This window comes from Haematobia irritans, chromosome 3 (assembly GCF_050003625.1).
Source record: "Haematobia irritans isolate KBUSLIRL chromosome 3, ASM5000362v1, whole genome shotgun sequence".
NCBI lineage: Eukaryota > Metazoa > Arthropoda > Insecta > Diptera > Muscidae > Haematobia > Haematobia irritans.
The window spans coordinates 131,006,679-131,034,096 of NC_134399.1; the positions used below are offsets into that span (position 1 = coordinate 131,006,679).

General features: G+C 24.9%; 1 protein-coding gene and 2 long non-coding RNA genes across 3 annotated transcripts; 1 reads left to right on the top strand and 2 right to left on the bottom strand.

Moving 5' to 3' along the window:
- The first annotated feature begins 8,407 nt into the window (after nt 1-8,407).
- v (Tryptophan 2,3-dioxygenase vermilion) lies at nt 8,408-26,201 on the top strand. The gene is made up of 7 exons (XM_075300317.1): nt 8,408-8,564; nt 14,334-14,479; nt 14,564-14,697; nt 22,566-22,925; nt 23,163-23,412; nt 25,825-25,918; nt 25,979-26,201. Exons 1-7 carry the CDS (start codon nt 8,533-8,535, stop codon nt 26,085-26,087), a joined length of 1,125 nt encoding a protein of 374 aa, XP_075156432.1. The 5' UTR covers nt 8,408-8,532; the 3' UTR covers nt 26,088-26,201.
- On the bottom strand, nt 17,274-17,855 carry LOC142228029 (uncharacterized). The gene is made up of 2 exons (XR_012720048.1): nt 17,599-17,855; nt 17,274-17,531 (listed from the first exon to the last, which is right to left on the bottom strand). It is a non-coding gene; the product is annotated as an uncharacterized LOC142228029 (long non-coding RNA).
- Nucleotides 18,825-19,390, bottom strand: LOC142231819 (uncharacterized). The gene is made up of 2 exons (XR_012720928.1): nt 19,153-19,390; nt 18,825-19,085 (listed from the first exon to the last, which is right to left on the bottom strand). It is a non-coding gene; the product is annotated as an uncharacterized LOC142231819 (long non-coding RNA).
- Nucleotides 26,202-27,418: the final 1,217 nt, after the last annotated feature.

The following is a 27,418-nucleotide window of genomic DNA, read 5'->3' on the forward strand; positions in this document are numbered from 1 at the left end:
TTGTTAAAATTTTATTTCTACAGAAAAAGTTGTCGAAATTTTATTTCTATATAAAATTTCGGTAAAATTTTATTTCTATATAAAATTTCGGCAAAATTTTATTTCTATAGAAAGTTTTGTCAAAATTTTATTTCTATATGAAATTTTGTCAAAACTTTAATTTTATAGAAAATTTTGTCAAAATTTCATTTCTATAGAAAATTTTGTCAAAATTTTATGTTTATAGAAAATTTTGTCAAAATTATATTTCTATAGAAAATTTTCTCAAAATTTTATTCCTTTAGAAAATGTTCTCAAAATGTTATTTCTATACAAAATGTTGTCAACATTTTATTTCTATAAAAAATTTCGGCACAATTTTATTTCTATAGGAAATTTTGTCAAAATTGTATTTCTATAGAAAATTTTGTCAAAATTGTATTTCTATAAAACAATTTGTCAACATTTTATTTCTATAGAGCATTTTGAAAAATTTTTATTTCTATAGAAAACTTTCTCAAGCCTTTATATCTGTAGAAAATGTTTGCACATTTTTGTTTTTATAGAATATTCTTGGAAAAATTTATTTCTATAGAATATTTTTGCCAATTGTTTCCTATAGTAAATTCTTGCAAAATTGTTTTTCTATGAACATTTTTGCAAAATTGTATTTCTATCAAAATTTTTGCAAAATTTTATATATAATAAAATTTTTGCAAATTGTCAAATTATGGAAAATCGGGCAACACATATGTAAATATTAAAGATCTTTATTTTTAAATAAAAAACTTACTTAAGTAAAACTATATATAAAAAATATTTTTTATATTATTTTTTGAATTGCATAGCATAGCATTGCATAAAAATGTTTCTTATACCCTCCACCATAGGATGGGGGGTATATTAACTTTGTCATTCCGTTTGTAACACATCGAAATTTTGGTCTAAGACCCCATAAAGTATATATATTCTGGGTCGTGGTGAAATTCTAAGTCGATCTAAGCATGTCCGTCCGTCCGTCTGTTGAAGTCACGCTAACTTCGAACGAAACAAGCTATCGACTTGAAACTTGGATATTGATGTAGGTTCCGATGGTATTGAAAATGGGCCATATTGGACCACTTTTACGTATAGCCCCCATATAAACCGACCCCCAGATTTGGCTGGCGGACGCTATAGGAGAAGCATATTTCATCCGATGTGGCTGAAATTTGGTACATGGTGTTGGTATATGGTCTCTAACAAGCATGCAAAAATTGGTCCACATTGATCCATAATTATATATAGCCCCCATATAAACCGATCCCAATATTTGGCTTGCGGAGCTTCAAAGAGAAGAAAATTTCATCCGATCCGGTAGAAATTTGGTACATGGTGTTGGTATATGATCTCTAACAACCATGCAAAAATTATTCCACATCGGTCCATAATTATATATAGCCCCCATATAAACCGATCCCCAGATTTGGCTTGCGAGGCCCTAAGGGAAGCAAATTTCATCCGATCCGGCTGAAATTTGGTACATGGTGTTAGTATATGGTCTCTAACAACCATGCAAAAATTGGTCCACATCGGTCCATAATTATATATAGCCCCCATATAAACCGATCCCCCGATTTGGCTTGCGAGGCCTCTAAGAGAAGTAAATTTCATCCGATCCGGCTGAAATTTGGTACACGGTGTTAGTATATGATCTCTAACAACCATGCAAAAATTGGTCCACATCGGTCCATAATTATATATAGCCCCCATATAAACCGATCACCAGATTTGACCTCCGGAGCCTCTTGGAAGACCAAAATTCATCTGATTCAGTTGAAATTTGGTACGTGGTGTTAATATATGGCCTCAAACTCCCATGCAAAAATTGGTCGAAATCGGTCCTTAATTAAATATAGGCCCGATATGAACCGATCCCCAGATTTGACCTCCAGAGCCCCTTGGAAGAGCAAAATTCTTCCCATTCGGTTGAAATTTGGTACGTGATGTTAGTATATGGTATCCAACAACCATGCAGGAATTGGTTCCTATCAGCCCATAATTATATATAGCTCCCATATAAACCTATCCCCAGATTTGACCTCCGATGCCTTTTGGAGAAGCAAAATTCATCCGATCTGCTTGAAATTTGGTACGTGGTGGTCGTAAATGATATTTAACAACCATGCCAAAAGTGGTCCATATCAGTCCATAATCATATATAGCCCCATATAAACCGATCCGGAGATTTGGTTTTGGAGCCTCTTGGAGGAGCAAATTTCATCCGAGTGAGTTGAAATTTGGTACATTGTGCTAGTATATGGTCGTTAACAACCATGCCTAACTAGGTCCATATCGGTCTATAGTTATATATATATCCCTCAGATAAATCGATTTCCAATCACACAAAAATTGGTCCATATCAAGTTCACAAGTATATAGCCCTCATATAAGTGACCCCCATATTTCAATTCTGGCTCTCTACGTATCGTGCAAAAAGTCCATAACGATTCGTAATTATTTGTAGACTTACCTATACATACCTTTTTTGTCTAATATATACCACGTATGGACTAACTTACAATTTAGAAAACGATGTTAAGAAGTTTTAAGATACCACAACCCAAGTAATTCGATTGTGGATGACAGTCTTTCGTAGATGTTTCTACACAATCCATGGTGGAGGGTACATAAGATTCGGCCTGGTCGATCTTACGGCCGTATATACTTATTATTAATTCTATCTTAAAAATTAAGTAACCATTAAAAATATGAAAAAATTGAGTTATAACAAATTGAATTAAAAGAGCACAGGAAGTGTAGTTAGAATGGAGAACATCTTTGGCAGAACCTTTTTGGAAATGCTTTTAAAGTCGTGCCTCTAACATGCCACTCTCATTGAGGTATGTACAAACATGCATTCTGAACGCATTAACCACTTTATCAGGTGTCGAAAAACGTTGGCCTCCAATTTTATTTTTGACGTACGGGAATAAATGAAGCCATTCGGTGTCATGTCAGGGGGATAATCACGATATTCGATATCGAAATTTTTTGATCGAAATCAACATTTTTCCAATTACGGGAGTCGATATCGAGTTTTATTGATGGAAAATATTTTCGATTGCTAAATTGCAATCGTAAAACATTTTTTACTTTGTGTTTACAACGTTATCGCCATGTAGGAGGAATAAATATGTAAGTGTTAGATCAATTTTTTGTTAAGTTATAGCGAATTTTCATCTATTGGATATATTTTGAATATTTAGGACTAATGTAACTTAAATAAATGGTAAACAAAAATTGGTTATACTTGAGTTCGTGGGCGAACCATATAACAAAGAACCATATAAAATTTGTACACAGGCAAGTGCGATGCCCAAGAGATTTTGGTATCTATTAACTTATAAAAGTTTAAGATTACAGACAATTGTAAAATCGATGGAATTAAAATTTCCAAATATTCTTATGTTTACAGAAGACGTAAAAGTATTTCGTTCCTATAATGAACCGATGAACAAAAGTATGTTCAATTCTACATTGATAACTTGATTGATGATTGGCGGGAGATAAATTTAATGCGCTTTTCGAGAGGAACTGTATTTGAGTCGAATTATTCTATCGGGACTAGTGAGCTGGATGCAGTCGATTCTTTCAAGAATCTTGGATTGCTAATGGACCAGCGACTGAACTTTTGCCAACACATCTCTATTGCTATCAGTAAGGCATTTTTTTATTCTTGGATTCATGAAGCGTTGGAGTAAACAATTTAGAGATTACTCATTTACAAAGACACTTTACATAATTCGATAGTTTTAGAATCCTAACCTTTCAAGCTTCAAGTGAAACCTTATCCCATTTACCGTTTATCTCATTTCTTGTAATATTTTATCTGTACTTTTGAAATTAATGTAGGCGTCTTAAACTATCACTTATGGTGATTATTTTACTATTAAAATTATTTTTATTACCATATTATATGAATGGAGTGGTAGTACCACCACATACATATATGTGTAAAAGAAGTCGATCGTAAAATTTGTATTGACCTGCGGAACTCATAAAACGCAATATGAACATTCACTCAAATTCAATCAAGCAGAAAGATGTGTAGACAAATGACACCAGAGATCTTAACGCTGATGATATTTTTTACTGTTCAGGCTTATCACTCTTTGAGTGAAACTAATATTGATGACGTAGTAGGCATGAATGAATCAACGTTCGTACGATTAACATAAACAATATTTTATACGAGGTTCATGTAATAATTTTGGGAAAAGAATTATTATAGAAACTATTGTCAAAATTTTATTTCTATGGGAAATTTTGTCAAAACTTTTTCTGTAGGATATTTTTATTTCTATAGAAAATTTTATCAAAATTTTATTTCTATAGAAATTTTTGTCAAAATTTTATTTTTATCAAAAATTTTGTCAAAATTTTATGTCTATAGAAAATTTTGTCAACATTTTATTTCTATAGAAAGTTTTGTCAAAATTTTATTTCTGTACATAATTATGTCAAAATTTTATTTCTATAGAAAATTTTGTCAACATTTTATTTCTATAGAAAGTTTTGTCAAAATTTTATTTCTGTACATAATTATGTCAAAATTTTATTTCTATAGAAAATTTTGTCAACATTTTATTTCTATAGAAAATTTTGTCAAAATTTTATTTCTATAGAAAATTTTGTCAACATTTTATTTCTATAGAAAATTTTGTCAAAATTTTATTTCTATAGAAAATTTTGTCAAAATTTTATTTCTATCAAAATGTTATTTCTATAGAATTTTTAGTCAAAATTTTATTTCTATAGAAAATTTTGTCAGAATTTTATTTGTTTAGAAAATGTTGTCAAAATTTTATGTCTGTAGAAAATAATGTCAAAATTTTATTTCTATAGAAAATTTTGTAAGAATTTTATTTCTCTAGAAAATTTTGTCAAAATTTTATTTTTCTAAAAAATTTTGTCACCATTTTGTTTCTCTATAAAACTTTGTCAAATTTTATTTCAATAGAAGATTTTGTTACAATTTTATTTCTATAGAAAATTCTGTCAAAATTTTATTTCTTAGAAATTTGTGTCAACATTTTTTTCTATAGAATATTTTGTCAAAATTTTATTTCTATGGGAAATTTTGTCAAAATTTTATTTCTATAGAAAATTTAGTCAAAATTTTATTTCTATGGAAAATTTTGTCAAAATCTTATTTCTATAGAAAATTTTGTCAAAATTTTATTTCTATAAAAAATTTTGCCAAAATGTTATTTCTATAGAAATGAAATTTCTATTAGAAAATTATAGAAAATTTTCTCAAAATGTTATTTCTATTAAAAATTTTATCAAAATTTTATTTCTATAGAAAAGTTTGTCAAAATCTTATTTCTATAGATAATTTTGTAAAAATTTTATTCCTATAGATAATTTTGTCAAAATTTTATTTCTATAGAAAATTTTGTCAAAATTTTATTTTTATCAAAAATTTTGTCAAAATTTTATGTCTATAGAAAATTTTGTCAACATTTTATTTCTATAGAAAATTTTGTCAAAATTTTATTTCTGTACATAATTATGTCAAAATTTTATTTTTATAAAAAATTTTGTCAAAATTTTATGTCTATAGAAAATTTTGTCAACATTTTATTTCTATAGTAAATTTTATCAACATTTTATTTCTATAGAAAATGTTGTCAAAATTTTATTTTTATAGAAAATTTTGACAAAATTTTATATCTATAGAAAATTTTGTCAAAATTTAATTTCTATAGAAAAATTTGTCAAAATTGTATTTCTATAGAAAAATTTGTCAAAATTTTATTTTTATAGATAATTATGTCAAAATTTTATTTCTATAGAAAATTGTGTCAAAATTTTATTTCTATCGAAAATTTCATGTCTATAGAAAAGTTTGTCAAAATCTTATTTCTATAGATAATTTTGTAAAAATTTTATTTCTATGGGAAATTTCGTCAAACTGTTATTTACATAGATAATTTTGTCAAAATTTTATTTCTACTAGAAATTTTGTCAAAATGTTATTTCTATAGAAAATTTTGTCAAAATTTTATTTCTATGGGAAATTTTTTCAAAATTTTATTTCTATAGAAAATAATGTCAAAATTTTATTTCTGTAGAAAATTTTGTCAGAATTTTATTTCTCTAGAAAATGTTGTCAAAAGTTTATATCTATAGAAAATATGGGACAGTTTGTCAAAACTTATTCTGTAGGAAATTTTGTCAAACTTTTATTTCTATAGAAAATTTTATCAAAATTTTATTTCTATAGAAATTTTGTCAAAATTTTATTTCTATAGAAAATAATGTCAAAATTTTGTGTCTATAGAAAATTCTGTCAAAATTTTATATCTATAGAAATTTTTGTCAAAATTTTATTTTTATAAAAAATTTTGTCAAAATTTTATGTCCATAAAAAATTTTGTAAATTTTTTTTTCTATAGAAAATTTTGTCAATATTTTATTCTATACAAAATCAATTTTATTAATTATCTATAGAAAAATTTGTTACAATTTTATTTCTATAGAAAATTTTGTCAACATTTTATTTCTATAGGAAATTGTGTCAAAATTTCATTTCTTTAGAAAATATTCTCAAAATGTTATTTCTATAGCAAATTGTGTCAACAATTTCATTTCTATAGAAAATTTTCTCAAAATGTTATTTCTGTAGAAAGTTTTCTCATAATTTTATTTCTAAAGATAATTTTGTCAAAATTTTATTTCTATGGGAAATTTTGTCAAAATGTTATTTCTATAGAATTTTTAGTCAAAATTTTATTTCTATAGAAAATTTTGTCAAAATTTTTGTTCTATAGAAAATGTTGTCAAAATTTTATTTTTATAGAAAATGTTGTCAAAACTTTATTTCTATAGAAAAATTTGTCAACATTTTATTTCTATAGAAAAATTTGTCAAAATTTTAGTTCTAAAGAACATTTCTACAGAAAATTTTGTCAACAATTTATTTTTATAGAAAATTTTGTCAATTTTTTTTTCTGTAGGAAATTTTGTCAAATTTTTATTTCTATAGAAAATTTTATCAAAATTTAATTTCTATAGAAAATTTCGTCAAAACTTTATTTATAAAGAAAATTTTGTCAAATTTTTGTTTATAAAGAAAATTTTGTCAAAATTTTATTTCTATAGGAAATTTTTTCAAAATTTTATTTCTATGGGAAATTTTGTCAAAATTTTATTTCAATATTTAAATACCAAATATTTGAATACCTCTTAATTGGAGAAAAGCTATCTGCAAAATCCACCAAAATGTTAACAATTCTACCAATGTACCAAACAGCAAAGAAATCTGCCAGCTTTGCCCCTGAGACGACCTAGCCATTTTTGCCTGTCTGTCCGTCTATCAAAAATGGTAGATTTTTTACTGTTTAGTAGATTGTTAAAATTATTGATATTTTGGTAGATTTAAGCAAATATTCCTCTCCAACTAAGAGGTACTTCACAAATTTTCTATACAAAATAGAATTTTGAGAAAATTTTTCTATAGAAATAAAATTTTGACAAAATTTTATATAGAAATTAAATTTTAATAAAATTTTCTATAGAAATAAAATTTTTGACAAAATTTTCTATGGAAATTAAATTTTGATAAATTTTCCTATAGAAATAAAATTTTGACAAAATTTTCTATATAGAGATAAAATTTTGACCAAATTTTCTATAGAAATAAAATTTTGACAACATTTTCTATGGAAATAAAATTTTGACAAAATTTTCTATAGAAGTAAAATTTTTTGTTTGGTAAGTTTTTGGAAAAATTTTCTCCAAATTTTGGTAGATTATGTGTGGCTCGAATGGTAACCGTGAATGTAGATCCCCAAAGTGGTTCAGGGTATATTAAATCGCTTGACTTTAGACTTTCCTTAATTGTTTTTCATCAAATTTAAGACACGGTTCATTGAAATGTGCGTGCCTATGTTAAATCCATATATCTTTGCAATATCCGTACATTAAATCTGTATATCGTTGAAGTAAGGCAATTTTTTTTAAAAGAAAAGATAAAAATGATTATTAAGATTATTTCTTTAAATCTTTAAATTAATGGAATAATTAAATTTTTGGATTGAAGATTAAAACGCTGTTAATATAAGCTAATACTTAATTTGGGGATTTTGCTACTTTGGTTTGAAGCTATCAGGTCCATATTTTTGTTGTGTAATTTTGAGAATATTCGGCTCAGATTGTTATTAATTTTTTGTCAGAATGTCATGAAATTAATTTTGTGGAATAATCTCTGGGGGTTAACTCCACTTTTGAATACCAACCTCGTTTCAACCTCGCGAACGTGTACATAGGTTTTGATGTTGCAAATGCTATAGAATTTCAATACACTTATCTCTTCGTACGGGATGCTTTGTATAAGTTTAAGACAAATGATTATTAGATTTATATATTCGAGTATAATATTTTGAAAATACAAAAATCAGTATCGATTCATACATCACGCGCGACGGTTAAGTTTATAATACGGCGAATTCCAAAATTATTTATTAAATTTTGATAAGATATTTTTAAGTTAAAACAAAAACGGAAATGGCTTGCCCCTATGCCTCAACTTTTAATGGGTGTGTGTTAAAAACAAAAGACGAAAAAAACAACAAATAAAATTTTAAAATATTTTTTGATTGTCTAAATTCCAAAAATAAATATGTGCAACTTTACAAAATGTTGTCCTTGTGGAAAAATAAACAAAATTAACGAAATAACATAATACAGTGACAAATTTGAAGATGGTCGGTTAAATAATGATGTTATTATTATAAGGAATTTGATTTTAATTTTCTGGCTAATTGTATTATCCTTTATATCTTTCTCACTTCCATATGCTTTATAAAGGGTAATTTTTTAAGAGCTATAGCAAATTAAAAAAAAAAAAAACACATACAATTCAGAAAAATTAACGAAATTTTTATTTGAATCGTTAGTATGGTCCATATAATTTAATAAAGACGGGATATCTCATGGAAATTTTGATCGTGACGTCGCCTCAAATGGCCCATCCGTTTAGTCCAGTTTTGGCATACTCTTTACAACATTTCGGTCGGTATGCTTCAATACTGTCTTTCAATGCATCAATTGGAGCGAGTTTTTCTATATAAACATGATATTTAACATAGCTCCACAAAAAATAGTCTAAAGGCGTTAAAATTGCACGATCGCAATTTCAACAAAAAATTCGAACAAAAATTCAAAAACTGTAATAAAAGTTTTTCTAACATTTTATTTCTCTGCACGTAGAGTATAAACAATTGCATACCGGCCTTTGTCTCAATCTGTTTTTTGCTTGATGTCAATGGCTTATCAATGACAGAATGGTGACATTGATCAGCTTTGATAGGAAACTTTTCAAGGAATACTATAATCGAAGGATTGGTCAACAATATTATGTTTTTCTTACAATGTCACTAAGCAATAAGAGATTAAGGTTATTCACAATAGAAAATCATCTCTAATTAAAAAAAAATGTTTTGATTATGACCACATAATGGATATATATAATAAATATATCTAGGCTAGGTTGGTGTTGCCAGATTACATTTTAATAATTCAATTCACAATAGCATTAAAATTATTAATTTGTCCAATAACATGAAAATAAAAGCGATAAAGTGTCATGGGGTAAATAACTAACATTCATTTCTAAGGAAATTCTGTTAAAATTTTATTTCTAAGGAAATTCTGTTGAAATTAAAATTCGACAGTAAATTGTGTCAAAATTCCATTTCTATAGAACTAAAATTTTGACAAAATTTTCTATTAAAATAAAAATGTGACAAAATTTCCTATGGACATTAAATTTTGACAAAATTTCTTATAGAAACGAAATTTTGACAAAATTTCTTATAGAGATTAAATTTTGACAAAATTTCCTTTAGAAATAAAATTTTGACAAACTTTAATGTAGAAATGAAATTTTGACAAAATTTCCTATGGAAATTAAGTTTTGAAAAAAAATTTTATAGGAATGAAATTTGACATAATTTCCTACTGAAATTCCTATCAAAATGCAATTTTGAAAAAATTTGCTATAGAAATGAAATTTTGACAAAATTTAATATAGAAATGAAATATTGACAAAATTTCCTATATAAAATGAAATTTTGAAAAAATTTCCTACAGAAAAGGAATTTTGGGAAAATTTACTACAGACAAAAAATTTTGACAAAATTTCATACAAAAAATTTTGACAAAACTTCCTACTGAAATCCCTATCAAAATGAAATTTTAATATAATTTCCTATAGAAATGAAACGTTGACAAAATTTCCTATAGAAATGAAATTTTAACAAAATTTCCTATAGAAATGAAATTTTGACAAAATTTCCTATAGAAATGAAATTTAAACAAAATTTCCTATAGAAATTAAACGTTGACAAAATTTCCTATAGAAAAGAAATTTTTACAAAATTTTCTATATAAATGAAATTTTGACAAAATTTTCTAGAGAAATGAAATTTTGACAAAATTTCCTATAGAAATGAAATTTTGACAAAATTTCTTATAGAAATGAAATTTTGACAAAATTTCCTATAGAAATGAAATTTTGACAAAATTTCCTATAGAAATGAAATTTTGACAAAATTTCCTATAAAAATGAAATTTTGAAAAAATTTCCTATAGAAATGAAATTTTGAAAAAATTTCCTATAGAAACGAAATTTTGAAAAATTTCCTATAGAAATGAACCGTTGACAACATTTCCTATTGAAATCCCTATCAAAATGAAGTTTTGACAAAATTTCCTATAAAATTAAATTTTAACAAAATTTCCTATAAAAATGAAATTTTGAAAACATTTTCTAGAGAAAAGGAATTTTGGGAAAATTTACTACAGAAATGAAATGAAATTTTGACAAAATTTTCTATAGAAATGAAATTTTGACAAAATTTCCTATAGAAATGAAATTTTTGAAAAATTTTTATGTAGAAATGAAAGTTTGAGAAAATTTCCTAAAAAATAGAATTTTGTGGAAATTTCCTATAGAAATGAAAATGAAAATTAAATTTTGAAAAAATTTCCTACAGAAAAGAAATTTTGAGAAAATTTACTAGAGAAATGAAATTTTGACAAAATTTCATATAGGAAATTTTAACAAAATTTCCTACTGAAATCCGTATCAAAATGAAATTTTGACAAAATTTCCTATAGAAATGAAATTTTGACAAAATTTCCTATAGAAATGAAATTTTGACAAAATTTCCTATAGAAATGGAATTTTGACAAAATTTTCTATTGAAATGAAATTTTGACAAGATTTCCTATAGAACTGAAATTTTGACAAAATTTCCTATAGAAATGAAACCATGACAAAATTTTCTATATAAATGAAATTTTGACAAAATTTTCTATAGAAATGAAATTTTGACAAAATTTCCTATAGAAATGAAATTATGACAAAATTTCGTATAGAAATGAAATTTTGACAAAATTTCCTATAGAAATGAAATTTTGACAAAATTTCCTATAGAAATGAAATTTTGACAAAATTTCCTATAGAAATGGAATTTTGACAAAATTTCCTATAGAAATGAAATTTTGACAAAATTTCCTATAGAAATGAATTTTTGACAAAACTTCCTACAAAAATGAAATTTTGACAAAAATTTCTTATAGAAATGAAATTTTGACAACATTTCTTATAGAAATGGAATTTTGACAAAATTTCCTATAGAAATGAAATTTTGACAAAATTTCCTATAGAAATGAAATTTTGACAAAATTTCCTATAGAAATGAAATATTGGCAAAATTTCATATAAAAATGAATTTTGAAAAAAATTTCCTACAGAAAAGGAATTTTGGGAAAATTTACTGCAGAAATGAAATTTGGACAAAATTTTTATGTAGAAATGAAAGTTTGAGAAAATATATATCTAGGCCTGTTGCTATTGCCAGATTACATTTTGATATTTCGATTCACAATAGTATTAAAATGATTAATTTGTCCAATAACATGAAAATAAAAGCGATAAAGTGTCATGGGGTATACTAACATTCATTTCTAAGGAAATTCTGTTGAAATTAAAATTCGACAGTAAATTGTGTCAAAATTCGATTTCTATAGAAATAAAATGTTGACAAAATTTTCTATTAAAATAAGAATGTGACAAAATTTCCTATGGAAATTAAATTTTGACAAAATTTCTTATAGAAATGAAATTTTGACAAAATTTCTTATAGAAATTAAATTTTGACAAAATTTCCTTTAGAAATCAAATTTTGATAAACTTTAATGTAGAAATGAAATTTTGACAAAATTTCCTATGAAAATTAAATTTTGAAAAATTTTTTTATAGAAATTTAATTTGACATAATTTCCTACTGAAATTCCTATAAAAATACTACAGAAATGAAATTTTGACAAAATTTCCTATAAAAAATCCTACAGAAATGAAATTTTGACAAAATTTCCTATAGAAATGAAATTTTGACAAAATTTCCTATAGAAATGAAATTTTGACAAAATTTCCTATAGAAATAAAATTTTAACAAAATTTCCTATAGAAATGAAATTTTGACAAAATTTCCTATAGAAATGAAATTTTGACAAAATTTCCTATAGAAATGAAATTTTGACAAAATTTCGTATAGAATGAAATTTTGACAAAATTTCCTATAGAAATGAAACGTTGACAAAATTTTCTATAGATATGAAATTTTGACAAAATTTCCTATAGAAATGAAATTTTGACAAAATTTCCTATAGAAATGAAATTTTGACAAAATTTCCTATAGAAATGAAATTTTGACAAAATTTCCTATAGAAATAAAATTTTAACAAAATTTCCTATAGAAATGAAATTTTGACAAAATTTCCTATAGAAATGAAATTTTGACAAAATTTCCTATAGAAATGAAATTTTGACAAAATTTCGTATAGAAATGAAATTTTGACAAAATTTCCTATAGAAATGAAACGTTGACAAAATTTTCTATAGATATGAAATTTTGACAAAATTTCCTATAGAAATGAAATTTTGACAAAATTTCCTATAGAAATGAAATTTTGACAAAATTTCCTATAGAAAAGAAACGTTGACAAAATTTCCTATAGAAATGGAATTTTGACAAAATTTTCTATTGAAATGAAATTTTGACAAGATTTCCTATAGAACTGAAATTTTGACAAAATTTCCTATAGAAATGAAACGTTGACAAAATTTTCTATAGAAATGAAATTTTGACAAAATTTCCTATAGAAATGAAACGTTGACAAAATTTTCTATAGAAATGAAATTTTGACAAAATTTCCTATAGAAATGATATTTTGACAAAATTTCCTATAGAAATTAAATTTTGACAAAATTTCCTATAGAAATGAAATTTTGACAAAATTTCCTATAGAAATGAAATTTTGACAAAATTTCCTATAGAAATGAAATTTTGACAAAATTTCCTATAGAAATGAAATGTTGGCAAAATTTCTTATAGAAATTAAATTTTGACAAAATTTCTTTTTTGTATTTTTATTTTTTCAATAAAAAAGTTATTTTTGAACCAAAAACACAGTCCATTTCGTTTATCTCAAACACTGTTTTCTGACACATTTTAAAGTTCATAGTAAAAATTTAATATAGTAGAATGTAATGTTGATCATTTTTTCGGAATCTTCCGACCATATTTGGAATATAAGTAAAAAAAAAACTTTGGTCGAAGCAGTGATCGAACCCACGACCCTTGGCATGCAAGTCGGCCGTAACAACCACTGCTCCACGGTGCCCAACTAAATGTATTTTTCTGTTAAATAAACTTTGTTTAATCGGCTCGTGGGCGCCGCAAGCTATGCTATATAAATATAACTTATATGGGTAATTGTCTATTGATGACAATAACGGCTACATAGCTCAGTGGATAGTGTGTTGCCTTACAAATTGCATGGTCCGCGGTTCGATTCTCCGTCCAGGCGAAAGGTAAATATATGTAAAAAATTATAAAATCGTATAATTTCTTCTACATTGTTTGTATTACAGAAAAAGGTGGTAAGAAATAAAAAAAATCGTGGAAGTGAGAAAGATGTGAGGGAAAATGCAATTAGCCAGAAAAATTTTTTTTTGAGTTAGTCTTTATGAAATTGTTATTTAATCCTGGAAAAGAATAAACGTTTATCACAAAAAGTATATACTTTTCTTCCAAATACACTTCGTTTCAACGAAAAGCAAATGAGAAACTAAATTTGTTTGTCTAAAATTTCGTTTGGAAGGAAAGAATTATTTTTTGCGTGTATGGACTAATGTTTAGAAGACATTGTTAAGAATTTTTAAGTTACCTCGCTATCGGCAACTGTTAACACAATCAATAATTTAAATTATTTTTTATATAAAATTTTGAAAATAGATCAGAACACGATGATAAGGCAATACCGCTAAATACAGAAGTGGGAAAAATTTATGGAGAATATTTGATGTTGGATAATCTTCTCAACTCGCAGTGTATGTCATCGAATGTTCATGATGAGCATTTGTTTATCATTACTCACCAAGGTAAATAAACAAATTGAATACCCAAAATGACAATTTAATTTAATTAAAATTATACAATAAATATAAAAATATTTTTTCTTACAGCCTATGAGCTTTGGTTCAAGCAAATTATCTTTGAATTTGATTCCATACGAGAAATGTTAAATAATGAAGTGATTGAAGAAACCAAAACCTTGGAAATTCTGAAGCGTCTCAATCGTGTAGTTATGATTCTCAAGGTAAGGACTCTAAACACTAAACGTGAACACAATAAAAAGAAAATTATATAATTAACAACATGGTAGAAATAAGTGAATATTTTTTGAAAAATTTAAATTCAAAATTTAATTTCTATAAGAAAATTTTCCCAAAATTTTATATCAAAAGGAAATTTCAAAAATACATTTCTATACAAAATTTTCTCAAAATTTCATATCTATAGAAAATTTTCTCAAAATTTCTTTTTTTAAATTTTTATTTATATAGAAAATTTTGTTAAAATGTTATTTATATAGGAAATTTTGTTAAAATTCTATTTTTATATATTTTTTCAAAATTTAATTTCTATAGGAAATATTGCCAAAAATTTTATTTATAGAAATTTTTTTTTGAAAATGTGATTTCTACGGGAAATTTGTTTCAAAATTTTATTTCTATAGAAAATTTTCTAAAAAATGTTATCTCTGTAGGCAATTTTTGTCAAATTTTTTCTATAGGAAATTTTGTCAACATTTTATAAGAAATTTTGTTAAACATTCATTTCTATAGGAAATTTGGTTAAAACTTTGTTTCTACAGGAAATTTCCTGTAAAAATAAATAATTTTCACAAAAATTAATTTCTTTACGAAATTTTCCCAAAATTTCATTTTATACGAAATTTTTCCAAAATTGCATTTCTATATGAAATTTCGTTAAAATTTTATTTCTATAGGAATTTTTTTCAAAATTTCATTGCTATAGGAAATTTTGTTAAAATTTCATTTTTATAAGAATTTTTATCAAAAGTTCGTTTATATAGAAAATTTTGTAAGAAATTATTTTAATAGGAATATTTCTAAAAATTTCATTGCAATAGAAAATTTTTTCAAAATTTTATTTCAATAGAAAATTTTGTCGAAATCTCATTTATATAGGAAATTTTCTCAAAATTTTATTTCTTCAGAAAATTTAGTCAAAATTTGATTTCTAACGATAATTTTGTCAAAATTTAATTTCAATTGAATTTTGTTTTTCAAAATCTCATTCTTATTATTCTTTCGTCAAATTTTCTTTCCTATATGGAATTTTGCCAAAATGTCTTTTATATAGAAGATTTTCTCAAAATGTCATTTCTATAGGAAATTTTGTTAATATTTGATTCCTATAGAAAATTTTGCCAAAATTTCATTCCTTGGGAAATTTTGTTAAAATTTCACTTATATCGGAAATTTCATTAAAATTTAATTTCTATAGTGAATTTTGTTACAATTGTGTTTCTGTAGGAAATTTTGTAAAAATTTCGTTTCTATTTTTAACTTCTATAAGAAATTTTCCAAAAGTTTTATTTCTATAGGAAATCTTGTAAAAAATAATTTTATAAGAATATTTTTAAAATTTTCATTTCAATAGAAAATTTTGTCAAAATTTCATATCTATAGCAAATTTTGTTACAGTTTCATTTATATAGAAATTTGTCAAAAAAAATGCATTTCTATAGGAAATTTTGTCAAAATTTTATTTCTATAGGAAATTTTGTCAAAATTTTATTTCTATAGGAAATTTTGTCAAAATTTTATTTCTATAGGAAATTTTGTCAGAGTTTCATTCAAATTGTGTTAAAATTTCATTTCTGTAGGGAATTTTGTCAATATTTGATTTCTATAGGAAAATTTGTCAACATTTTATTTCTATAGGAAATTTTGTCAACATTTAATTTCTATAGAAAATTTTTTAAATTTCATTAAATTTAATTTTAAATTTTAAATTTTGCCAAAATTTTGTTTCTATAGGAAAGCTTGTCAGAATTTAATTTCTATAGAAAATTGTGTTAACATTTCATTTCATTAGGAAATTTTGTCAGTAGTTCTAAAGGAAATTTTGTTAAAATGTCATTTCTATAGAAAATTTTGTTAAATTTTTTTTTTATATATTTTGTCAAAATTTAATTTCTATAGAACATTTTGCCAACATTTTATTTTTATAGAAAATATTGTCAAAATTTCATTTCAAGAGGAAATTTTGTCAAAAATTAATTTCTACGGAAAATTTGTTTCAACATTTTATTTCTATAGGAAATTTTCTAAAAAATTGTATCTCTGTAGGAAATGTTTGTCAAATATTCTTTTCTATAGGAAATTTTGTCAAAATTTTATTTTTATAAGAAATTTTGTTAAACATTCATTTCTATAGGAAATTTGGTTAAAATTTTGTTTCTACACACAAAAAAAATTTTTTTGATTTCAATCACGAAAATCGCGGATTCAATCATTCTTTTAATTGAAATGTCTTCAATCACGAAAATGATAGTATCAATCACCCATTTTGATTGAAAACCAACACGATTTTTAATTAAAAATTTAATTGACTTTTGTCACGGAATCAATTAATTGTGTGATTGAATCAATTAAAAACGTGATTGATTTTTAACATAAAATTCAATCATAGTTTTAATTGAATCAATTAAAATTTTAATTAATTTCGCGACAAAAATCAATCAACTATTTGATTCATTCAATTAAATAATTAATTGAAATTGGCTATAAATTTCGATCAAAAAATGTATATATTGCGACCCCAAAATCGTATTTAGTTTTATTTGAAATAAAAGAAAATATGTGTTTCTTATAAAACATATTTAATATTTTATTATTTTTTGAATTATGCAATAGACAGATAATTTTGGTTCTTGTCATTTGTATTTTGTTCTAACATAACTTACAAATACAACTACTATCAATAACAACTATAGGGTGAAAAAATAAATTATATAAATCATTATCTTCCTTATAATAACCGTGTTAGCATGTTCCTTCTAATATGTAGATGCGCCTAGATTTCCAATAAATCAGCAGCCTGTAAGCTAAATTAGTTTTTCTGAAAGTAAACAGAATAATTCGAATTTCATTTTGTTCAATTAAAAGTTAATTTTGTTAAATATTACCTGCATAGAATATCAAGTTCAATTCATAGTTCCAGGTTGCAGATTTATAATCTTCTTTTGCAGTTGTAGTCTTTTAGCATAAAAATGTGTATTAAGGAGCTCGGTAATTTAATTTTAGTAACAATTCCTTTCCAAACAATTCCTTTCCAAACAATTCCTTTCCAAACAATTCCTTTAAAAACGTCTATTAAAATTTGAACCAATCAAAGACAAAAATAATGAGAAAGCAATGTAATATTTGGTATTATATTGATGATACTTTGCAAATTCTGGAAATAGAAAAAAAGATATAAATGGAAAATACATATATTTATCATTTTCGGATATTTTTCATATTTTTAAATCCAAAAGAAAGAACTTTTTTACCATTACATAATTCAGCTCATTTGTTTATATACCAGATATACTGCTCTCTACTTGGGTTCAAACTGAAAAAGGCAGGTAAAACAAAAATGCAATTTAATGCCAACGCTACTTCGCAACTTCAAGGTGAATTTTCCACCAAACCCATACCGCTCTTGGTTTTAAGAAAACTAGGAGTGAAAAAAATTTATAATTTTAAAAAATCAATACGGTACCCACTTTTTTAATTGCAAACATATTATTATATATTTGATAAAATGATGGAGTTGGTGGGATTGATTGGTCAATTTCACGAAATAAAATTGGTCACTAAAAGAAATGAATAAAAAATATATTATTTTAGTCCGTTTAATGTAAACAGGCTTCAATGGAAAACGGTATTCACATTTCACAATTTCTTACCTTCAATAAACGTAGATTGTTTTCCATTTTTACAATGCCACAAAACACAAACACACACACAAAAAAAAATTTTTTGATTTCAATCACGAAAATCGCGGATTCAATCATTTTTTTAATTGAAATGTCTTCAATCACGAAAATGATAGTATCAATCACCCATTTGGATTGAAAACCAACACGATTTTTAATTAAAAATTTAATTGACTTTTGTCACGGAATCAATTAATTGTGTGATTGAATCAATTAAAAACGTGATTGCTTTTTAACATAAAATTCAATCATAGTTTTAATTGAATCAATTAAAATTTTAATCAATTTCGCGACAAAAATCAATCAACTATTTGATTCATTCAATTAAATAATTAATTGAAATTGGCTATAAATTTCGATCAAAAAATTTATATATTGCGACCTCAAAATCGTATTTAGTTTTTTTTTCTTTTGAAATAAAAGAAAATATGTGTTTCTTATAAAACATATTTAATATTTTATTATTTTTTGAATTATGCAATAGACAGATAATTTTGGTTCTTGTCATTTGTATTTTGTTCTAACATAACTTACAAATACAACTACTATCAATAACAACTATAGGGTGAAAAAATAAATTATATAAATCATTATCTTCCTTATAATAATAACCGTGTTAGCATGTTCCTTCTAATATGTAGATGCGCCTAGATTTCCAATAAATCAGCAGCCTGTAAGCTAAATTAGTTTTTCTGAAAGTAAACAGAATAATTCGAATTTCATTTTGTTCAATTAAAAGTTAATTTTGTTAAACATTACCTGCATAGAATATCAAGTTCAATTCATAGTTCCAGGTTGCAGATTTATAATCTTCTTTTGCAGTTGTAGTCTTTTAGCATAAAAATGTGTATTAAGGAGCTCGGTAATTTAAGTTTAGTAACAATTCCTTTCCAAAATTTCCACACATTAAAAACGTCTATTAAAATTTGAACCAATCAAAGACAAAAATAATGGGAAAGCAATGTAATATTTGGTATTATATTGATGATACTTTGCAAATTCTGGAAATAGAAAAAAAATATAAATGGAAAATACATATATTTATTATTTTCGGATATTTTTCATATTTTTAAATCCAAAAGAAAGAACTTTTTCATTACATAATTCAGCTCATTAGTTTATATACCAGATATACTGCTCTCTACTTGGGTTCAAACTGAAAAAGCAGGTAAAACAAAAATGCAATTTAATGCCAACGCTACTTCGCAACTTCAAGGTGAATCTTCCACCAAACCCATACCGCTTTTGGTTTTAAGAAAATTAGGAGTGAATAAAATTTATAATTTTAAAAGATCAATACGGTACCCACTTTTTTATTGCAAACATATTATTATATATTTGATAAAATGATGGATTTGATGGGATTGATTGGTCAATTTCACGAAATAAAATTGTTCACTAAAAGAAATGAATAAAAAATATATTATTTTAGTCCGTTTAATGTAAACAGGCTTCAATGGAAAACGGTATTCACATTTCACAATTTCTTACCTTCAATAAACGTAGATTGTTTTCCATTTTTACAATGCCACAACACACAAACACAGGTAATTTCAAATGCGTTCTGTCATATATTTTTTTCAAACCTTTACCACGTGGCCGTTTGTTGTTGCACACTTTATTTATGTCAACCCTTTGCTATGGTTTGTTGTTGCGTTCAAAATATTTATGCACACATTTTGAATGCAGCAGACAGAATGTCGCCAATCATGTTTTTCAATTTACGCGAAAAACAAAAACCCAACCGTTCGTTACGAGTTACTTCCACAGACTGATCTCTCCATCATACATTGTTGAATAAAAACCCATTCTCTTGTTCTCTTTTCGCTCTTTCCATTGCTCAAAATTATTCAGTTTCAATCACAAAGGTGATTGGATCAATCACATGTGTAATTGGAAACGGAAAAAATTTCAATCACGTTTGTAATTGAAAATTATTTCCGAATTGATTAAGAAATTGATTGAATCAATTAATATTTTAATTGGAAACGTAACAAATATCAATCATTTTTTTAATTGGTTTTTATTCGGATTTGATTAAATAATTAATTGAATTAATTAACATTTTAATTGAATCCGTTTCCAAATTCAATTAAGTGTTTAATTGAAAAAATTTTGGTGATAATTTTTTGTGTGTACAGGAAATCTCCTGCAGAATTAAATACTTTTCACAAAAATTCATTTCTATACGAAATTTTCCCAAAATTTCATTTCTATATGAAATTTTCCCAAAATTTCATTTCTATATGAAATTTCGTTAAAATTTTATTTCTATCGGATATTTTGTTAAAATTTCATTGCTATAGGAAATTTTGTTAAAATTTCATTTTTATATGAATTTTTATCAAAAGTTCGTTTATATAGAAAACTTTGTAAGAAATTATTTTAATAGGAATATTTCTAAAAATTTCATTGCAATAGAAAATGTTTTCAAAATTTTATTTCAATAGAAAATTTTGTCGAAATCTCATTTATATAGGAAATTTTTTCAAAATTTTATTTCTTCAGAAAATTTAGTCAAAATTTAATTTCAATTGGAATTTTTTTTCAAAATCTCATTCTTATTATTCTTTCGTCAAATTTTCTTTCCTATAGGGAATTTTGCCAAAATGTCATTAATATAGAAAATTTTCTCAAAATGTCATTTCTATAGGAAATTTTGTTAATATTTGATTCCTATAGGAAATTTTGCCAAAATTTCATTTCTATGGGAAATTTTGTTAAAATTTCACTTATATCGGAAATTTCATTAAAATTTAATTTCTATAGTGAATTTTGTTACAATTGTTTTTCTGTAGGAAATTTTGTAAAAATTTCGTTTCTATAGGAAATTTTGTCGAAATTTCATTTCTCTACGAAACTTTCTCCAAATTTCATTTCTACAGGAAAATGTTCTCAAATTTTAACTTCTATAAGAAATTTTCCAAAAGTTTTATTTCTATCTTGTAAAAAATAATTTTATAAAAATATTTTTAAAATTTTCATTTCAATAGAAAATTTTGTCAAAAAATAATTTCTATAGCAAATTTTCTTACAGTTTCATTTATATAGAAATTTGTCAAAAAATTTAATTTCTATAGGAAATTTTGTCAAAATTTTTTTTCTATAGGAAATTTTGTCAGAATTTAATTCCTATAGAAAATTGTGTCAGAATTTAATTCCTATAGAAAATTGTGTTAAAATTTCATTTCTTGAGGGAATTTTGTCTACATTTTATTTCTATAGGAAATTTTGTCAACATTTCATTTCAATAGAAAATTTTTTAAATTTCATTTCTATAGGAAATTTTGTCAAAGTTTTGTTTCTATAGGAAATTTTGTCAGAATTTAATTTCTATAGAAAATTCTGTTAAAATTTCATTTCATTAGGAAATGTTATCAGAATATCAGTTCTAAAGGAAATTTTGTTAAAATTTCATTTCTAATTTTTCTGTATTTTTTTTCAAAAAAAAAATTAACAATTTTTATAGAAAATTGTTCTCAACATTTCATTTCTATGGAAAATTTTGTCAAAATTTCATTTCTATAGGAAATTTTGTCAAAATTTCTTTTCTATAGAAAATTTTCTCAAAATTCCATTTCTATTTTCTATTCTCAAAATTCCACTTCCATTTCTATAATTTTGTCAAAATTTCATTTTTTTGTTTATTAAAATTTAATTTCCATAGAAATTTTTCTTAAAATTTCATTTCTACTGGAAATTTTGTCAAAATCACATTTTTATTGGAAATTTTGTCAAAATTTCATTTCTATAGAAAATTTTGTTAGAATTTCATTTCTAGGGGAAATTTTCTCAAAATTTTATTTCTATAGGAAATTTTGGTAAAATTTTATTTCTATAGGAAATTTTGGTAAAATTTCATTTCATTTTGACAAAATTTCATTTTTACGGCCATTTTCATGTATCTCCGTTAGACTTTAACTCCCAGTTAACAGAAAGTAAAACCGAAATATCTTCTCCCCGGTTAACTTTAACTGAAAATTTTTTAGCAGTTAAGTTCCTAACTGTCATATGGAATATATAGACATGATGACAGACATGTCCATAGTACGGTTTAAAAGTTCGTTAGCTAACGTAGCACTAACGGAGCTTCCTGAAAAAGGGGGTTATTCTATGAAGATAAATAATTTTAAATTGACTAAATAATTAATTTGTTTTTTTCCAAATCACAGCTTTTAGTTGATCAAGTACCCATATTGGAAACAATGACCCCATTGGATTTCATGGATTTTCGTAATAATTTGTCGCCAGCCTCAGGTTTCCAAAGTTTACAATTTCGCTTGATTGAGAATAAGTTGGGCGTAAAATCCGAACATCGTGTCAAATACAATCAGAAATACTCGGAGGCGTTTGGAAACAATACAGCCTCCATAAATGCCATAATCAAATCGGAGACTGAACCATCACTCTTGGAATTGATTGAGAAGTGGTTGGAGCGAACACCTGGTTTGGAGGAGAATGGTTTCAATTTTTGGCATAAATTTCAAGTTAGCGTTGATAAATTTCTAAACGAACAAGTTGACAGTGCTATGGTAAGTTGGCGATGAATAAAAAAATATTCTACATGAGAAAACAAACTCCTTCGAAACGAAATTTTTGATCGACAAAGATTGCTTCTGTCTGAAAATCTGAAATAACAGGTTTGAGTGCATTTTTATATTTTCGGCCATAATATCATACAAAAACAGTTTTTCAAAAATTTCATTACGAAAAATAAAGTAATATTTTTGTGTGTGTATTAAACTGGACAATATGTCATCTTATTTCAGAGAGAACGTGTGGAAACTGCTAGAAACTATCGTCTAATGGATATTGAGAAACGTCGTGAAGTTTATCGCAGCATTTTTGATCCAGTCGTCCATGAAGCTATGGTCTCACGTGGTGATCGTCGTTTTAGTCACAAAGCTTTACAAGGAGCCATTATGATTACTTTCTATAGGGATGAACCACGTTTCAGTCAACCTCATCAATTGTTGACCCTATTGATGGATATCGATTCGCTGATCACTAAATGGAGATGTAAGTTAAAAAATAATAAGGACGAACATTTTTTTCACGCCACTGTAAAAACAATGGTTTCAAATTTAACATCATATGACAGGTATTTAGCCTGCAAACCTGAAATCATATTTTGAAAATGCCGAGATTTATTTTTTAAATGAGACTACTTTTGAGTAAATACGCAGCTATGGTCGAAATTTTCAGCTTTTTGAAAGGGAACTGACACCATGGTTGCCACGCGAGCCAAAAATAATCTACCATAATTGAGAGAAAATTATGAGAGAAAATAATTGAGAAAAATCCCATTTTGTAAAATTTCCATTGAAAAGTTTGTCAACATTTCTGTAGAACAATTTGTAAAATTTTATTTATATAGACATTTTTGTCAACATTTTATTTCTATAGAAAATTATGTCAAAATTTTATTTCTATAGAAAATTTTGTCAAAATTTTATTTCTATAGAAAATTTTGTCTTCATTTTGTTTATATAGAACATTTTGTATACATTTCTACAGAAAAATTTATCGAAATTTTATTTCTATGGAATATTTCGTAAAATTTTTATTTCTACAGAAAATTTCGTCAAAAATTTTATTTCTATAGAAAAATTTATCAAAATTTTATTTCTATAGAAAATTTTGTCTTCATTTTGTTTATATAGAAAATTTTGTATACATTTTATTTCTAAAGAAAAATTTATCGAACTTTTATTTCTATAGAATATTTCGTAAAATTTTTATTTCTATAGAATATTTCGTCAAATTTTTATTTCTATAGAAAATTTTGTCAAAATTTTATTTCTACTGAAAATTTTGTCAAAATTTTATTTCTACTGAAAATTTTGTCAAAATTTTATTTCTGTAGAAAATTTTGTCAACAAATTTTTTCTAGTTTTTCCATCATTGTATTTCTAGAGAAAATTTTGTCAAAATTTTATTTCTATGGAAAAGTTTTGGCAAAATTTTATTTCCATAGAAAATGTTTCAAAATTTTAATTCTATAGAAATATATAGAAATAAAATTTTGGCACAATTTTATTTCTATAAAAAATTTTGTCAAAATTTTATTTCTATAGAAAATTTTGTAACATTTTATTTCTATAGAAAATTTTGTCAAAATTTTATATATTTGGTCCAAATTTTAATTCTATGGAAAATTTTGTCAAAATGTTTTTTCATAGAAAATTTTGTCATAATTGTATTTCTATAGAAACTTTTGGCAAAATTTTATTAATAGAAAATTTTGTCAAAATTTTACTTTTTTCAATATTTTAATGATATTAAAAGTTTTGTTAAAAATGTATTTCTATCAAAATGTTTCAAAATGTTAATTCTATAGAAATTTTTGTCAAAATTTTATTTCTATAGGAAATTTTGTCAAAATTTTATTTCTATATTAAATTTTGACACAATTTTATTTCTATAAAGAATTTTGTCAAAGTTTTACTACTATAGAAAATTTTGGCAAAATTTTATTTCTATAGAAAATTTTGTCAAAATTTTATTTCTATAGAAAATTTTGTCAAAATTTTATTTCTATAGAAAATTTTGTCAATTTTTTTTCTATAGAAAATTTTGTCAAAATTTTATTTCTATAGAAAATTTGGTTCAAATTTTAATTCTATAGAAAATTTTGTCAAAATGTTTTTTTTCATAGAAAATTTTGTAATAATTGTATTTCTATAGAAAATTTTGGCAAAATTTTATTTCAATAGAAAATTTTGTCAAAATTTTCTCAAAATTTTAATGATATAAAAAGATTTGTTAAAAATTTATTTCTATAGGAAATTTTGTCAATTTTTATTTCTATATAAAATTTTGACACAATTTTATTTCTATAAAGAATTTTGTCAAAGTTTTACTACTATAGAAAATTTTGGCAAAATTTTATTTCTATAGAAAATTTTGTCAAAATTTTATTTCTATAGAAAATTTTGTCAAATTTTCTTTCTATAGAAAATTTTGTCAAATTTTCTTTCTATAGAAATTTTTGTCAAAATTTTATTTCTATAGAAAATTTGGTTCAAATTTTAATTCTATAGAAAATTTTGTCAAAATGTTTTTTTTTTCATAGAAAATTTTGTAATAATTGTATTTCTATAGAAAATTTTGTCAACATTTTATTTCTATAGAAAATTTTGTCAAAATTGTATGTCTATAGAACATTTTATCAAAATTTTATTTCTATAGAAAATTTTGTCAACATTTTTTTCCATAGAACTTTTTGTCAAAATTTTATTTCTATAGAAAATTTTGTCAAAATTTTGTTTCAATAGAACATTTTGTCATAATTTTGTTTCAATAGAACATTTTGTCAAAATTTTATTGTATAGAAAATTTTGTCAAAATTTGAAATGAAAATTAAAATTTAGTTAGTGATACTCGAATTTGTTTCAGAATCGTTTTTTTGTTGTTTGTTTTTCGTTTCAGACAATCACGTCATTATGGTTCAACGTATGATTGGCTCCCAACAATTAGGTACTGGTGGTTCATCCGGATACCAATATTTGAGATCGACATTGAGGTATTTTATCTTAGATTATGTTGATAGAAAACACGAATTAATAATTTTTTTTCTTTTCAGTGATCGTTATAAAGTTTTCTTGGATTTATTTAATTTATCCACATTTTTAATACCACGTGAAGCCATACCACCGCTGGACGATTCTATGAGAAAGGAATTAATTAACTAAGGGCCACCATATCAATAAAATCGCATTTTCTTCAAATTGTAAAAGCTAGTATGCATTTTAACTTTTTGTAGAAACATTTAATAGCGTTAAATAAATATTTTAAAAAGCACAAAATACGTGATGGTACAAGATGTGCTGGGGATTGACAAAGTATGTGAGATCTAACGTGAAAAAATTGTTTAACGGTCACATTTTCATGCAATGTTGAATGTATGCTGGTCCTACTAATGTCTAAGGTTGTCTCAATCGGACGATAGGTAACATGACTGTCTTGCAATATCTGTTGATTACTAAGTTTGGTTGATATCGGTTAGATTTTTCTTATATGTAGTCAATCGTGCTCCTTTATAACGAAATTTAAATTTCAATTGAGATTATTCCATCAGCTGGTGCAATCGAAATTTGTACCAGCATGATGTTACAATAACGAAATAACGAAATTTAAATTTCAATTCAAATTATTCCATCAGCTGGTGCAATCGAAATTTGTACTGTTAATACCTAACACCATGTTGTGTTATCGATAACAATATAATAAGTAATATTAACATAGTAGAGAACGTATACGCCACAATGTTCTCTTCATGTTCAATGTACAGCTGTGTTTGGAGAAAGCTTTTGTGTGTTCCACATGTGAAAGCAATCAACCGCAACGCATTTCACGGTGGCGGCATCCACTGGCATCAAACATGTTGTGGTGCAGTAGTCTTGCTTTTGTTTTTGTTCAATATCCACGATGCGGATGGGCATCGATGAGGCAACATGTAAGCGATGCTAAATTCAACTACAAGCAAACCAAGAGCACACTCTCTTACACACACACACAAATCAGATGTTAAAGAAACGCTTAAAGCGTACCAAGGAAATAAATTGAAATTACAGAGAATAAATAAATGACAATGCTACTGAATGTGTGACACACATTCAGCTTAAGCTTTGATTTAAAGAAGCACTGGGAAGAGCAGAGAATTTCTATTGTATGCGTACTCACAAGAGAAGACTACAAAACGACTAGCAACGAGAAGAGTTCAATGGTAATCATCGTATGCCATGGGGGATTTCTATAGAAAATTTTGTCAAAATTTTATTTCTATAGAAAATTTTGTCTTCATTTTGTTTATATAGAACATTTTGTATACATTTCTACAGAAAAATTTATCGAAATTTTATTTCTATGGAATATTTCGTAAAATTTTTATTTCTACAGAAAATTTCGTCAAAAATTTTATTTCTATAGAAAAATTTATCAAAATTTTATTTCTATAGAAAATTTTGTCTTCATTTTGTTTATATAGAAAATTTTGTATACATTTTATTTCTAAAGAAAAATT